At 35.4% G+C, this 17506-nt stretch overlaps 1 protein-coding gene across 1 annotated transcript in view; it reads left to right on the plus strand.

The window, feature by feature from the left end:
• TEX15 (testis expressed 15, meiosis and synapsis associated) overlaps positions 1-17506 on the plus strand; it is a gene marked incomplete at its 3' end in the record, with an annotated part of 50894 nt that overhangs the window by 30932 nt on the left and 2456 nt on the right. Inside the window, exons 6-8 of the mRNA XM_084231049.1 lie at positions 1382-8673; positions 11812-11870; positions 15663-16888. Of these exons, the coding sequence (XP_084087175.1) occupies positions 1382-8673; positions 11812-11870; positions 15663-16888 (8577 nt within the window). The remainder of the gene's footprint in view (positions 1-1381; positions 8674-11811; positions 11871-15662; positions 16889-17506) is intronic.

Below are 17506 nucleotides of genomic sequence, written 5' to 3' on the forward strand. Positions count from 1 at the left end.
ACGAATCGTACTATTTGTTTAGTGGGGCTGGTTGAAACTTTTGTGTTTACTGGCAATTTTCCATTTAATCTGATTTTCTTGTTCATTTACTTTTGCCTACTTTTCCATTCTATGGTTCTTTACTAATCTTATAAAGATGTCCATATACTTTTTACATTTTTAATATATGTGTAATTATATATCGATAGTTTTATATACATATTATACACACAGTAAGCTTGTTTCATTTTGAATAAACTTTTTACAAATTTATCCTGTGTTTTAGTATGCATTTTGATTTTCTAAAATATTTAATTTATGTGTAATTAAAGCTATACCTTCACTTTTTCTTCCAATACTTTTATGGTTTTATTTTTACAATGAACTTTATTTTATTTTGATATAAGAAGATATAGAGATCCACCTGTCCATTTAGCTTCCACTCTAATAATTACATGTCTATCTGTGGTCCTATTGCCACTGTAGCTTTTAATTAAAAAATATAATTACAGAATTTAAAAGTCTACAACATAGTTATCCCTTCAGTATATTGTGAATAACCTCATGGTTCTTCCCAGTGATATGATTAAAACTTAATATATGTTGTAATCTTACAAACAATGTCTTCTCATTAATTTCTATTTTAGTTCAGGTTATTTATGGCTTTAATTACTTACGAATGCCTTATTAACATTTTACTTACTAAATATGCATTTTTATAAGTTCCTTTGTTATTACATAAGTTCCTTGTGAAATTTTAGGAATATAATTTTATAAATCATAAAAGAAAAATTGCTTTTATATTCTCAGGTTTACTTATATATACATTATTTGCAGGAGTACTTACTATACAATAGAAGAGGTGCAGAAATTTGCCTTGTCCCCTGGAAGGGAATTTGTGGCTTTTTTTTTTTTTTACCTTTTCTCCTCCTCTCTACCTCATTTTCCTTTCCTTTCCATTATTTTTCCTCCTATGATAAAGGGCAAAGAAGCAAAATAACAGTATGTAGAGAGAGCCAGTTTTGCCTACTAACATATAGATTCTGTTATTAAATATCTTAGTATATGAACTTATTTTAAATACTTCATTATGAGCAACATGCTTTTAATCCTATTTAATTTTTCTATTTCTTAATATTTGTCAGAAATAAAATTTTTATAGCAAATACTGCTTTTAGTAAGGACTAGCACTAAATTTCATGCAAAATCATTACATGTTATTGGTTTATTATTTATCCTCTTCTCTCCTTTTATTCTGCTAAGAACACATTGTAATCATTAGGTTATTTGATAAGTTTTCAGTTAATATCACTTCTGACACAGTTTACTTGTATTAATAGAGTTATCTGTATTAAAACACCTTCTCTTCCTATTTTTCCTTATTTTCTTATTATTTTCACAGAAAGAACATGCTCTCTGAATAACTGTACAGTGGCCAAAAGAATTGGAAAAGGAAAAGATGCTACTGTCATTTTTGAGCATTTCAGGAAACCAGTAGATCCCTTTGTTCAAGAAAACTGTTCATGCAGTACACTAAATTTGGATATTAATCCTTCCAACTCAAATATTTCCCGTTCCTATGGAAATGTGCAAAATGGAAACATTTCTATACTTGAAACATATAATGGAGAAATGGAACACAAGTTAACAGAATCTCAAGACACTTTTCAAGCACACACTTATGACTCAGGACTCTCATTTATTCCCAGTGATAACAAAGAAAGTGTTAATGGTGATCTCTTGTTAAATTTGACACAGATTAAAAATGTTTTAAGTAGTATTTCTGCTGCCTTTCCCCTTCAAAACAATATTGACTCAAGCACAGTTACTACTTCAAAACTCATCAAAGACCCAAGACTAATGAGGAGAGAAGAAAGCATGGGAAAACATAATTTTATAGGTTTAAAGGAGATTTTGCCATTTGAGAAAAATTTAGATTTTGTTAACTCAGAAATAAAGCTATCATCTATGCCAACTAATTCTGCCTCCTCCTCTGAAGTAGTGCCTGAAGATCATGCTATTCTTACTAATTGTTTAGGCGCTGCTTGCTTTAAAATTTCTTTTGATGATTCACAACCACAGGACTCTAAGAACAAAAATTATACAACTGCCAATGAAATTACCATGGCACGACAATATGAAGACCAACATAATTTTTCCTTCCCAATGTGTTTGTCAAATGTAGTTTTAGAAAATGAGAATCAAAACTGCAATGATGGAAAAAAACAGAAATCCCAGCAGAGAAGCAGCAACCCACGTTTAATTGAACCAAATGTTAAACCTAATGACTGCTATGGGTCAGTGAACATGTGTATAAAAGGGAACAGTGGCAGCATCTCTCAGAAATCACAGACTTCTCATTTAAATCCTGCATATCAAACCAGCTACCAGATGTCTACATTATTTCCACTCCAAAGAAAAGAAAGTATAGATGAGTACATTCAAAATAGTGGAAAGATGAGAAACTTGACTGGCACAGAAGATATTTCCAAACACAGTGAAAAGCAAAATTTGTGGAAAGAAAATGATAATTATTTTACTGATGAAACAAAAATCAGTCCAGTAGATAGTTACATTTCACTACACGAAGAATACCAAAAAAATGAGGTTCTTGGTTCTTTGGGAGAAAATTGTGATCGAATATTAACTGCTGAAGAATTAAAAATACCACAGTTGCCTACATCTACCATAAAGGATAAGTATAAGGTAGCTCCTCTAGCTTTGGAACTTCAAAATGATCTTACTCCACAAGTGGAGAGTCTTCAGCAAACATATCCTCAGTCCTCTTTGGAATATGAAGATAGTATGCATATAAGTTTTGCCATTTCTCAGAAACTAATGAACCTGAAATTGGAAAAATCAAATCAAAATTATGTTAGCATTATGAGTGATGCTTTCCAGGAAGGAAAAGGCAATCCCCAGGCCATAGAGCTAGCTGTTGATAAAGTTATTTCATCTCATGACATTAAAAGAGCTCATGGCAATTCAGATTACAGCATAATGAAAGAACATATATGGGTTCATAGGAAAAAGGAAAATGCGCCAATGTCATTAGAGAACATTCAGAGAAACTGCAAAGAAGTTTCTCAAATGGATGATAAAGGTCAAAATCACACTCTGTTCTGTAATGCACAGTTGAACAGTGATACACACCTAAATGTTAATTTCAAAGAACAAATAGATAATGATAAAGAAACCCAAAATGAGACCAAAAAGAAAGACACTGCTTTGTCTAAAGAAAACAGCATAGAGAATATTTATGAAGAGGAGAAGCAGGATTGTCATATAAACCAAAATTTCACCAATATAGAGGAAAAGAATAAAACTTGCAGTAGTGTGGAAATTCTGAATTCTGAAGACTTTTCCACTACATTTAATTTAGCTTGGAAAAAATGTGTGCCAACAGAAACTACATTATTTGAAAGTGAAGATGTTGTCACTGTCATAAAACAAAAAGATACCCAGAATACTGGACAAAGTATAGAGCATATGTCTTCCACAACATTTCCTGAAATTGCAGTTTCTTCAGTATATGTTACCTCAAATGCTACAGTACAGATAACTGGAACTGCAGTGCCTGCATTAAGTACAAATTGTGAAGATCACCAAGGACACCAGTTTGAAGAAACTTGTTCTTCTCAGAGTCCAGATTCAAGTTTGTTAATAAAACATAGGGTTTCTAATTGTGCAGTGGATATGGATATAAATGAATTATATGACTCATTTCCTCAATCACTAAATGACAACTTACTTCTTCAAAGTTTTGAAATTGAAAATGAGATTGAAATAGAGTCAGAAGTGTGTGATGATACTTTGCCATTTCAACAAGATACTCTTAGCCATGAAAATGTACTGTATGAAGAATATGAGGCTCTCAAGTCTCGTATTGATTGGGAAGGCCTATTTGGAAACAATGGGGAGACAGAAGTTTTTAAAAGTACCACAAAAAGGGAGAATAGTGATCAGCATTACTCTGAAGAAAGTAATTTGTTTTCCTCCTCCACACAGAAAAAGAAAGCAAACCCAATTTTACTTCCAGATCTACAAATTACTATTACTAATATATTTACACCAAGATCCAGTCCCACTGTTAATTCCCTTGCATTGAAAGATAATTTTTGCAAATACGTAACTGAAGCCTCAACACCAGCAATAAATGAGGAAGAGCAGAAAGTTCCAGGATTTGAAATTTATTCCCAGTGTTCTGGTGAAAATTCAGATTGTTCATGTGAAGAGAAGTTTGGTAATATAAGACAAGTGAGTGAATCTGAAACCCTTCTTTCTTCTGACTTGAGTCATAATACACACGTTAATCACATATCTAAAGAACAAAATGGTGAAAATGGTGGAACTTTGCTTACTGAACCTTCCAATGTCACAAGAATAAAGAATGAAAACAGATGTGACCCTACAGAGTCAAAAATTGATGGTAATGATACTGAAAATAAAAAGGACACACATTCAAGAAGTAACAAAAGAAAGCCACATACATCTTTTAAGGACCAGAACATACCACATAAAGATGTGAGACATCACGAGATTTGTGGGAAAAAGAGGAGGCTAACCTGTCAAGACTCATCTGAATGTTTTGCTTCTTTATCCCAAGGACGAATTAAAACCTTTTCACAATCAGAAAAGCACATTAGGTGTGTTCTGGATATTCTAAACAGTGAAGTATCTTTATGCAAAAGCAAACGCCTTTCCAGAAAACTTGACAGAGCTGTTCTGCACCTAAAAAAAGCTCATAGAAGAGTTCACACGTCTTTGCAGCTAATAGCTAAAGTGGGAGAAAAAAGCAAGAGCCCATTACCAAAATCATATGCAATAATATGCAATAATTTCTGGGAAAGCTGTGATCTTCAAGGTTATAGTTCTGTGTCTGAAAGAAGATATTATTCCACTAAGCACTTTTTGTCAAAAAGAAAATATGACAAACCAGGAGAGAAAAGAGCTTTGGGATTTGAAGTTGATAAATCATTAACTCATGTATCAAAGCACAAGTTTTATAAAACAAATGGAGAGAGACTTAAAAAGTGTCTTCCTAAGAACAACCTGGCCAGAAGTCAAACCACTATTCATGTGAGAGAATTTTTTGATCAGATGTACTCTGAGTCACAGTTACCTCTCTGCTCCACATCACAGAGTACAAGTCAGTCTGCTTACAACAATGGACGTGTGAAAAATACAGAATCCTTAGAACTCCAACCCTTTTCTGAAAAAACTGGGTGTCTCTTTTCCTCAGATTGTCCAGATGATAAACTAACAGAAAAAGAAAATCAAATTGATATGAAAGTTTTGTCTATCAGTAAATATGAAGAACTTGCAAACAATACAGCCTGCAATATTAATGATAAAACAAAAGAAAACAATTCTGAGACTATTGAAGTAATAAATAAAAATTCATTAAGTTGTATAAATGAAAACAGCGTAAGTTTTAGCAAAGACAAAAATTGTGATACAACTTGTATAGCTCACACAAAAGTGAAAACTAATGTGCTTATTTCAGTCTTAGAACCAAATGTGAAGCACTTTTTAAATGTTGATATCTGCAAACCAGAAAACCTCATTTTGTCTGATTTTAAAAGAAATGTCGAAGTAGAAAAATCGGCAACTCCTATTGAGAGCCCCAAAGCAAGCATTATTACAGGAAACTTCATTATGGACCCAATAAATATAACTCTGATGACAAGCAAAATGTGTAGCAATATTCCTCAATTGTTACCAGCTGCTCCAGTGATAGATAGTAAGGGAGAATTCTCAAAACCTTACTTGGATGAACAGAGAATTTTTGCTATAGACTCATTTGTAGCATCCACCACTATACCACACTACCAGCAAGAATGCAGTGGACAAGAACTACTAAAGACAGAACAGTGCTCTTCAAGTGATTGCTTCCATGTAGACATGAATGAAACAAATGTTACTGAGAATTCCAAGTTGGATTTAACTCCAGTAACTGAAGAAAGTAAAAATTGTGGGAAAAATATAATGAAACTATTTTCCAGTGATAGTTCTCTGCTGTTAAAAGATAATATAAAGGCTGGTTCTTCAAAAAAATGTATTGTAAAAAAACACATTCAAAACAGGAAAACATGGAAAGTTAAACAAGCAGAAAAAGCAAAAAATTCAGTTGATGAAAGAAGCTTGATGGGAGCATCAAGCTGTTCAACTGTTAAGACTGAGTACAAAAAACAGAAGAATAAGATCTTAGAAGGTTATTCCTGCTTAAGTGAGACAACAGTTAAAAATAACTTGATTGATTCTCATCTAACCATAAAAAATACAACTGAGACAGTTTCTTTCAATAACACAATTTCTAATTGTGAGAGAGAGGAGGAAGTTAAAGTTAGCCATGACTCTTTGGTGGCCTCTACAATGCATTCAGAAACAGCATGTAATTCCAATCCAAGAATTGTAGAAATAAATCATATGCCTGTTTCATATGCCCACTCTGAAGCCTCTAAAGTTACTACTCAGAAGAGGCCTACAACACAAAAGAATGAGTTTAAAGAAAAACATTGCTCAGCTGATCATTCTGCTCTTGTAGCTAGATTACCTCAAATTTTAAGGAGAGCGGATGAAGCGTCATCTTTGCAGATTCTGCAGGAAGAAACTAAGGTTTGTCAAAATATTCTCCCTTTATTTGTTGAAGCTTTTGAAAGAAAACAGGAATGTTCATTTGAACAAACCTTGATTTCAAGAGAACTGTTGGTTGAGCAAAACCTATGGAGTAATTACAAACAGAAGTTAAAGCCATGTGCTGTTGACTCATTGGTAGAACTCCAAATGATGATGGAAACTATTCAGTTCATTGAGAACAAAAAAAGGCTCTTAGGAGGTGAACCAACATTCCGAAGTTTGCTTTGGTATGATGAGACATTGTACAGTGAGCTGCTTGGCAGACCTCGTGGATTTCAACAACAATCTAATTTCTACCCTGCTTTTCAAGGAAGGTTAAAATATAATGCATTCTGTGAGTTGCAGAGCTATCATGATCAACTAGCTGAATTGCTTGAAGAAACCAAAAGAGAAGACAATGCATACTATGCATTCTTAAAATACAGACGACAGATTGATGAGTGTGAAGCAATAATGAAGCATTGTTCTGATTGCTTTGACTTTACACTTTCGGTTCCATTTACCTGTGGAGTTAACTTTGGAGATAGTGTAGGAGACCTAGAAACTTTAAGAAAAAGTACTTTAAAACTGATCGGTATGCATAGGGACTCTCCTAAAGATGATTCCTATCCAGGAAAACAAGATCATCTGTGGATTATTATAGAAATGATCTCCTCAAAAGTTAACTTTATCAAGAACACTGAGGCAGTAAATATTAAAATATCTCTTTATGGTTTGGAACATATTTTTTTTGATGCTGCAAAAAGTCTTGTTTGGAAAGAGAAGCGACAACTGTTCAGCAAAAATTACCCAGGAAAGAAGAACAAAGAAATGCTGCTCAAAATGAATCAATGTGCTTTTTCGAAGTTGCAGATGATATATGATACATTGTCTAAAGATATAAGCAGTTGCAATAATGGGTTTAAGGAAAATACTATGATTGCTTCCAGAAAGTCAGATAACATTATAAACAAAGCAGCTGTTAGCCTGGAGAACTTTAGATTTAATAGTACTTTTTCACGCCCAGATATCTGTTGTATTAGTGAAATATTAGATCAGGCTCAACTTGCAGACTTTAAAAAATTAGAGGAACTCACTTCAAAATGTACTGATCACTTAGAAATTTTAAAAAAATATTTTCAAACACTGCAAGAAGACAGCATAGAAAATATATTTATCACAGAAGAAAATGCTTTGGACGTGCTGGAAAACCACAGCCATGAGGCCATAACATTAAAACCTGCAGCCACTGAAACATATATTGAAATTGTCATGCTGTCAGAAGCAGTTCACTTTCTTAAAAACTCAATGGCAAAGAAACTAGGCAAGGAGAGGTTTCGAGGTATGCTTTGGTTTGATATATCACTTCTTCCTGATCTGGTTTGCTGCCAAGAAAGGATGACAACTTTTTCATTTCTTAAAGATAATTCAACAGATTGCCTTTGGAAAGTGATAGAAACTGCTATTTCTGAACTTAAGAAAGATCTAGATATTCTGTGCAAATATAATGAAGCTGTTAATTGCTCATATGCTCTTCGTTTGCTATCAAGAGAACTTGAAGAACTTTCAGAGATAAAAAAACTTGTAAAGAAGTCTGAGTATTCTGTTCCCACTTATATTGACTTTGTGCCATATATAACATCCATAAATTATGGAAACACTGTGACAGAATTAGACTACAACTACAATCAGTTTTCTACATTGCTCAAAAATGTAAAGGCTGCCCCTAGGAGAGATATAGGGAAAATGGCCCATATTATGAAAGTAATGAAAACTATTGAACGTATGAAGGTAATATGTGCTAGAGATGCTCAATTAACTATTTCCTTTGTCTTGTGCCAAATGCTACATAACGAAAGGAAGATTTTCCAAGTGAAAAGAAAAGAAAAAGTGAATGTTCATGTAAAACCTAGGCAGAGCCTTAGTAAATCAAGTACTTGTATGAAGGAACCCTGTAGTTCAGAGGGCATAGTGAAAAACGTTTTGAATTCTAAAAAACGACCTGTTGTAGAGAAATGTGAAGACACTCAGGAACAAGAGAAAAACATTGCTGTTTCCAGTTGTAAAAAACAAAAGGTAACATGTTCTTAAACAAAATCTGCATATTCTTTTTTTTTTTAGTTTTTTTTTAAGATTTATTTATTTATTTATTTATACAAGCACTGGGTACAGTCAGAAGTGCTGGAGGGTGAGAAAATTCACCAGAGCCGGAGGGGGTAACAGAACAGACAGAATGACGAAATACACTGCTGAGGGGAGCAGAGGGCGCGGCAGGAGAGGTCTGCAGCGCCATGTGGGACCCTCCTCCAGTGGCTGGGGAGCACCCGGGGATCGAATTGGCACTGCAGAGGCTGTGGGCAGCTTCTCAACCCAGCGTTCACCCGCTGCGCTACTGGGGAGGCACAAAAATCTGCATATTCTTTTTAAGAGCAAGTCATTTTTTAAGCAGTTTGCAGAATTGTAATTGAAAATTATTTAAATATAACCTTGCATAATAAATTTACTAGCTGAAATATTTATTAATTTACATTATCAATAAAATAAAAATGGTCCTAATATATGAGATACCTTGCAAATGTTTGTTTATAAATTATTTTAGAATATGTTTTTTAAACTATATGAATTTCAATAGATTAAAGGAAAGTCCAGTATTATGAATGTGAATTAAGTGAATAAACAAATACTGAGTAGCGGTGTCCAATGTAGTGAATATTAAAAACTGGCTAAAAGAGTCTTTGTCCTTGACCATTACCATGCACTTGGAGAAATAGAACAAATTCTTTTAAACATATGATTATGGAGAAAAGTACTACATAAATACATTTTATTTTAACATTGACTGTATTTTTTTTTTAAGATTTTTTAAAAAGAATTATTTATTTATTTTATACAAGCACTGGGTACAGTCAGAAGCGTGGGAGGGTGAGAGGATTCACCAGAGCCAGAGCAGGGAACAGAACAGGCAGACAACAGAAATACACTGCTGGGGGGGAGCAGCGGGCGCGGCAGGAGAGGTCTGTTGCGCCATGTGGGACCCTCACCAGCGGCCGGGGATCGAACCGGTGCTGCAGAGGCTACGGGCAGCTTTGCAGCCCAGCGCTCAACTGCTGCACCACCAGGGGAGGCCCTGACTATACTTTTTTAAAGATTGATCTATTTATACAAGAACTGGGGTACAGGCTAGGGGCACAGGAGGGTGATAGAATTCACCAGAGACAGAGTGGGGAACAGAACAGGCAGACTGATCAAAAACACTGCTGAGGGGAACAGTGGGTGAGACAGGAGAGGTCTGCTGCATCATGTGGGTATCTCCCTGTCCGGCCAGTAATTGAACTTGCACAACATTGACTATATTTAACAAATTTTACATAGTGTTAATTATGTACTTGGCACTGTTTTGACAATTCTACAGTCATTAACTCAATTTTTTTAAAACATTTATGTATACAAGAACTGGGGTGCAGGCCAGAGTTGCGGGGGATGAGAGGATTCACAAGAGACATAATGAGAAGAACAGGCAGATCTACTGAAATACACTGCTGAGGGTTGTGGCAGGAGAGACAGGAGAGGTCTGCTGCACCATGGGGGTAGCTCCCTGGCCGGCCAGGGGATTCAACTCGTGCTGCAGAGGCTGTGGATAGTTTCACAGTGCAGTGCTTACCTCTTGTGCCACCAGGGAGGCCCTCATTAACAATTGTTAACAAAATTCTCATGATGTATGCAGGCATTGTAATCTTATTTAAAGGTATGGAAAGTGAGGCAGAGAAGGTTAAATAACTTCCCCAAGACCACAGAATTAATAAACGGGAGAGCCCAGATGTAAAAAAAAGTCTAGCTCCAGAGCCCATATCACAATTACCCTCTGCTCTGAGGCTTCTCTTAAAACTTTGCAAGAATTTCTGTTCTGAAGTAGACATACAAAGCCTATATGCAAAATAAAAAAGGATTATTTCTTGGTTCACTGCAATTGAGTGACTTAAGAATCAAGAGACTAAGTTAGTCTCTTAAATTAATTCAAGAGACTAAGAATCTGGTCATTTATTGCACCGTATATTGGAAAATGCTATTTATAAATATACTTTAAACAAGATTACAAGTTGTGAGCCTCCCTGGTGGCGCAGGCAGTTGAGCCTAGTGCTGTGAAGCTGTCCGCAGCCTCTGCAGCATGGGTTCAAACCCTGCCAGCCAGGGAGCTACCCACATGGTGCGGCAGAACTCTCCTGTCTAACCCGTTGCTCCCCTCACCAGTGTATTTTGGTCAGTCTGCCTGTTCTGTACCCCGCTCTGTCTCTGGTGAATCCTCTCAATCTCCTCCACATCTGGCCTGTACACTGGTTCATGTATGCATGAATAAATAAATCTTTTAAAAAAAAACAAGAATACAAATTGTGTAGTCTACATTAAACAAAATGATGATGATACTAAAAAAAAGTGTTGTAATTATTGAGAAGTAAAGAATAATTAAAAAATTAGATTGTCAGAAAAGGTTTATTGATTTCATGAAAGAACACAGACCAGTGCTTTGCCTTAATGAAAATGATTTTGGTAAAAATGAAAAAGGTATCTTAAGTTATGGAAATAATGTATACAAAGATAAATGCTTATTGGCTTTCTTTGAGAAATGAGTTTAAAATTTAAGTCTGGGGTAAAAAAATAAAACACAGCAGACAAGAGTAAGCTAAAGATGGGGAATATTGTTTTATATTATAGAATGTCTTAAATAATAGGCCTATAGAGTTTGCACTTTGTTCTGTATGTATTGAACGGTAGTCAGTGTACTGTGAAATGTGGGGTTTTTTTGTAATTTAAAGATTCTGAGTTGAGTCAGTGTAGTAAGTCATCTAGAGCACAGAAAAGGGTGCTGTTTTACAGAATAAGTAAGGAAAGTTAATACTTGACAGACATTATTTATAAGGGACTTAATGACTGGTTTACTAAAAAAGGTACAAAACAGGGAATAGTCATAAATGCACTCCATGATGTTAGAATAAAAAGAATGTTGCAGATTTCTTAAAAAAGGAAAAGTTCCTCCAAACATTTGTGATATATGTTAAGTCACTGGTTTTTGAAGGGATAAATATTAATGAATATAATTCAGTCTGTTTTAGTTAATTACAGAAATAAGTAACTGCACATCTAATATTAAGATAATAAATATATATTATAGTTTAAACTATCACCAATGAAAGTATTCTTTGTATCTTTTAAACATAGATAAACATGAAAGATGTCACAAAAATCAGCAGAGAAAAAGCAGTGTTCAAGCATCCAAGGTAGGAGTTTCCATCAGTCCTATCTGAAGAGAAACTAAACTAAACACAACATAAAACTAAACATATTAAGGAACAAAAATAAAATATCTTTTATATATTGGATTGTTAGAAAACTCATGATGCATTTTTCTATGTTTTTCAAAGGTCTTTATTTATGTAAAGAACAAAGATCAATGATGTGTTGCCCGTTTTGTTCGATAACCTTTTGCCATCTTTCAGTGAGCTTCCTAATTCCCTTTCTTAGAAGGACCTGTCTTTATAGATGAAACACTGAACAAGGTGCTGACTGAACAAGGTGCTGATTTACAGCTTCATCTGAATTGAACGTTATACCACACAAGGAGTTTTGAAGAGTGCAAAACAAGTAGAAGTCTTACAGTGCAAGGTCAGGAGAGTACGGTGGATATGGCAACACATCCCATCCAAGCTCCAATAATTTTACACAAGTTATCAAACTTGTGTGTGGTCTCATGTTGTCATGATGGAACACAACTTTTTTATGATTAACAAGCTGTAGATGTTTCTGGATGATGGATTCATTCGAACTTTCTAATTGCCAACAATACACATTCGAATTGTTGGGTTCCTTGGTAGGAGCTCGAAAAACACAACACCTTTAAAATCCCATCACACTGACAGCATAACCTTCCTTTGACAAATGTCTGCTTTCAATGTCATTTGAGGCAAACCATCACATCAGGACCAAGACCGTTTTACACCACATTGATAATCTACTTCTCATCATCACTGAGTCTACTTCTCAGTCACTTCAAAAAAGGATCATTTTCTGGGCCTCCCTGGTGGCCTAGGGAATAAATCTTAGCACTATTACCCCTACAGCCCTAGTTTGATCCCAGCCACGGAGCTAACCTACATATGGGCGCAGCAGACCCCTCCTGTCTCGCCCGCTGCACCCCTTAGCAATGTATTTCCATAAATTCATCTGTTCTCCCCATTCTGTGTCTGGTGAATCCTCTCACACACCCTTCTCCCCCTCCCCCCTGTGCCTTTGACCTACACACCAGTTCTTCTATGCAAAAAAAAAAAAAAAAAAGTGGCATTTGGGTCACGAGGAACCAAAATATTGAGCTTACTTACACATCCCAGTCTTTTCAGGTGGTCGTGAATGCTTAAATAATTGGTGTTCAGTGTTTCTGCAGTCTCTCGTGTTGTGTAATGTGGGTTTGACAAGATCAGGTCTTTATTTTGTCATCAACAACCCCGGTGGCCTTCCTGACCAAGGAGCATTATTGAGATCAAAATCACCATCATGGAATTTGTGAAGCATCATTAGCACTGACATTCTTGTAGAGCGATGTAACCATAAACTTCATGCCACTTTTCACAAGCTTGGCACACATTCTTCCCTTTATGGAAGTAAAGCAGTAATACATGGCAAAAATGCAGAGTTTGGATTGCTATCTTCAACTTGTAAAATCTCCAAAACTCAACCAAATTGCTCATTTTTTTGTTAGAATGAAGCTAGAACTGTCAACTGTCAAATGATTAGCAGTAACATAGGTGTGAATGACTAGTACTTCCAAAAACAAACTAGTACCATTGCTGCCAAATGCATCATGACTTTTCTGACAATGCAGTAACTCTGTTGGATCACACACGTAACTTAGGGGAAAGAGTAAGCTAAGGAGGGGGAAAAGGTCGTTTCAGTTTATGTATTGTCTTAAGTCCTGAGGAATTTGAACTTCATTCTGTAAGTATTGAAGAGTAATGTCCTGTGAAATGTGTTTTTTAATTATTTAAATGATAAGGAGTTTTGAGTATAGTTAGCAGTAGTCAACCAGGACTTGGAAAAAAGTGATGTTTTACAAAATCAGTAAAGTTAATTTCTTTTTTTTTTTTTTTTAGATTTTTTTTTTTTAATAGAGGCATGTTTTTCTTTCTTTATTTGTTTGCTTGTTTGTTTTGTTTATACATGCACTGGGTACAGTCAGAAGCGCGGGAGGGTGAGAGAATTCACCAGAGCCAGAGCGAGGGGCAGAGCAGGCAGAAGGACCGAAGTACACTGCTGAGGGGAGCAGCGGGCGGCAGGAGAGGTCTGCGCGCCATGTGGGACCCTCCTCTGGTGGCCGGGGAGCAGCCGGGGATTGAACCGGCACCGCAGAGGCCGCAGGCAGCTTCGCAACCCAGCGCTCTACCGCTGGGCCACCGGGGAGGCCCAAGTTAATTTCATATATTTGACAGACATTAATAACATAATTGATGGGGCTTAGTAACTGGTTCATGAAAAGGGGCATGAAAGAATAAGACAAGTGATTGGAATCAGTTTTTTAAAACAATGGATTTTACAGACCAGCCAGATTTCAAAATTGTTTAAAAAGATAGAAATTGCTAACATTTATTACGAGTAAAAAATTAGTTACAGACACACATAAATATATTACTGTTTTATAGAAGGGTGCTTTAACATAACATTGGCTAATGTGATCTCAGAATAGACTAGTTCTTTAAAATGAATTATTTTAGTGGGAAAAATCACTACATTCTTATATTCTTATTTTGACATGAAAATAGTCCTACTGGACTTGTTAACCTTATTCCATTGAACTGTAAGATTTTGAATTTGTGACAGACTTCTTTCCTTCTTTTTATAAAGAATAATGAAAAAATGTGCAATAAAAAAGCATCCTCATTTTTTCTGACTTGGGCTTACTACTTTAAATACAACATTTTATTTACCACATTTCTAGAATCCTTTTCTTGGTACATAAGACTCTTTAAATAGTTGTGTACTGGCATAAAGGTGAATAGGCTAACATAAACCAGTTCTATAACCATCCTTGTTTTAGTGACTAAGTATAGGTGGAATTGCCAGTCAACAAATTAAACCTTTTCTCAGCAGAAAAATTATAGATACAGGGCACTATCTTCATGAAAGTATATCTAAATGCATAAAAGAATAATTCATGCACGCAGCTGCCAGTCTGTAAAGTAGTGACATCACTGAAACAACACTGGAAATGTGATAGTCAAATTGTATAATTTGTAGAAACTCTTACCAAAGTATTACATGGCTTTGTATAATGTACGTTGTCATTTAAATTGCCTTTTTAGGAGGCTGAATTCAGTAAAATACGGGGCTTGTAGATTCAGGACATATAAAATCCCAAGCCAAAAATACTTTAACTGTGGAGAAATAGCACTTATTTTTTCTTTTCAACATGTATTCAAAGTATTTGATAAGACCCTAAAAAATAATACCTTGGAAACCTATATTAACAATTCTCTAGACATTTTCATAATGGATATTTCCTTCAATCTGCTTGAGACTGTCTAAATTTAGGTAGGAATGACAAGGATATTAAATTGACAAAGTATTTAAGGAGTTTGATTTTCTTTTTAAAGTTGGACAAAATACCTTAGTGTGTTTTTGTGATGATTGAAGCTGATCTTTTTTTTCTGCAGGGCAGAACCATGGTTGTTCAATTATTTACAAGAGAAAACTGAAGTAGGGAATTAGAAATGACAATTAAATAAGTTGGATAATGCTATTCCCCTCTACTGGGAAATATGTAAGGCAAATAACTTACAGTATTTGTAAGTTATTACAGTATTGAGACATATATTTGAAATGTAGGGTATATCACCTTTAGCAGAAAACGTGACTACATTCAACCAATGAAGTAAAACTGGGAAAATATGTTACTTGTCTACTGCCAATAGCAATAAAAAATGTAAATCTTCTCATGAATAAAAGTTTCAAAGATAGATTTATGCTAATATTTTGTGACTGTATATTTAAAGATATTTGTATGTATGTGTTTCACCTAATAGAAATACAAAATCTCATCCTGGAAGTGAAAATGAAGTAAGACCAAATTCATGTGATAATCAGGAAAAAAGTCATGTATCTCCAAAAATGGTTCAAATACAAAGATCACCACCTGGCTCACTTTTACCTTTAAGGAACTTGAAAGACATTTGTACATCAAGTTCAGAGAACAAAATAGATTTGACTAAGACTTCATCGGATACTTCAGAAGATTTTACCAGTCAACAGGGAAACTTAAATAGTATAAAGAAAAGAAATGTAAATTTTAGTGTTGCTGAGACAAAAAGTGATAAAAAAGATGCTTATTCTTTGTCAGTTTATAACAAAAAATGTGTAGATGGCACATTTTCTAAAATCCATGAAGCACCTTCACAGAAACTTCTCAAGAATTGTCCAGGTCCTACAGAGAAAACATGTCCCTCATACAGGAAACCAGAAATTGATCCTTCTCTTTTGTCTGATGCAGCAGTGCCTTCCAAGCCTGTTTTCCATTTCGTAAAGGATATCCATGCCAATTTAGAAGTGAATGACACTGTCTTTGAACTGCAGGACAATGAAATATTAAGTTCATCTTTTAAAAATTCTGCATGCACCAGTCCTCCAGAAGCCATATTTATTCAGAACAAAGTTCCGACTTTGCAAATAAATAAAACACAGCCTGCAGAAACTGAGTCAAAAGAAAAATATATTAAGGATACACTGAATTCCAGTACTCTGTCCATTGGAGCAGCTGAAAACACTTTTTTTGGACGCAATAATGAAAATTCAGTAACTCAGAATGCTGCTGTATATTGGAATGAACTGCCACAGTTTTCATATACCCCAACATATAATTCTTCTGAGCATTCATTTGGAACGTCATATCCTTACTATGCTTGGTGTGTTTATCATTATAGCAGCAGCAGTGGCAATTCCATTACTCAGACATACCAGGGGATAACATCATATGAAGTACAGCCATCACCACCTGGGATGTTGACTACAGTTGCAAGTGTACAGAACACACATTCTAATCTTTTATACTCTCAATATTTTGGTTATTTTTCTGGAGAATCACAAGCAAATGACTTTGTGCCAGGCAATGGGTACTTTCAATCTCAAATGCCTGTTTCTTACAATTTTCAGCAACCCATTTTTTCACAGTGTGCTTCCCATCAACCATTACCACAAGCTGCATATCCTTATTCTCCTGATTCAGGTGTGCTTCCAGAAGTTCCTTGGACATATGGTAAGTTTCACAAGTTTTAATGCTTGGTTCACTGAGTTTTTACTTTTATCTTTATATATTTTTGTAAATAGATTTATAAGCAATGTTATAGTGCATTCATTTTTTCCTTGAAGATTTGTAGAATTGTTCAAATATCAAGCAGAGTTCAGTCATATTGTCAGGCAGAAATCTAGTTGTCAAAGACTGAAAATAAAAAGAATTGATAATACCACCACTGTATTCTTGAATGAAGCCTAACATTTTGGGAAATAGATAACTAAATTATAGTTAATCCATATCATGAAGTATGATGCAACCATTAAAGCATTTGTAAAAGTTTTTAATAACAGCTTTTAAAACTATACCTTATAAGTTCATCTTTGTAAGTAAAAAATACAAATACTGAGGGCCTCCCCGGTGGCACAGCGCTTGAGCGCTGGGTTGCAAAGCTGCCTGTGGCCTCTGCAGCGCCGGTTCGTTCCCCAGCTGCTCCCCCCCCCCCCCCCCGCCACTGGAGGAGGGTCCCATACGGTGCGCAGACCTCTCCTGCTGCCCGCTGCTCCCCTCAGCAGTCTACTTTGGTCCTTCTGCCTGCTCTGCTCCCCGCTCTGGCTCTGGTGAATTCTCTCACCCTCCCGC

This window comes from Talpa europaea, assembly GCF_964194135.1.
Source record: "Talpa europaea genome assembly, chromosome: 4".
Classification (NCBI taxonomy): domain Eukaryota; kingdom Metazoa; phylum Chordata; class Mammalia; order Eulipotyphla; family Talpidae; genus Talpa; species Talpa europaea.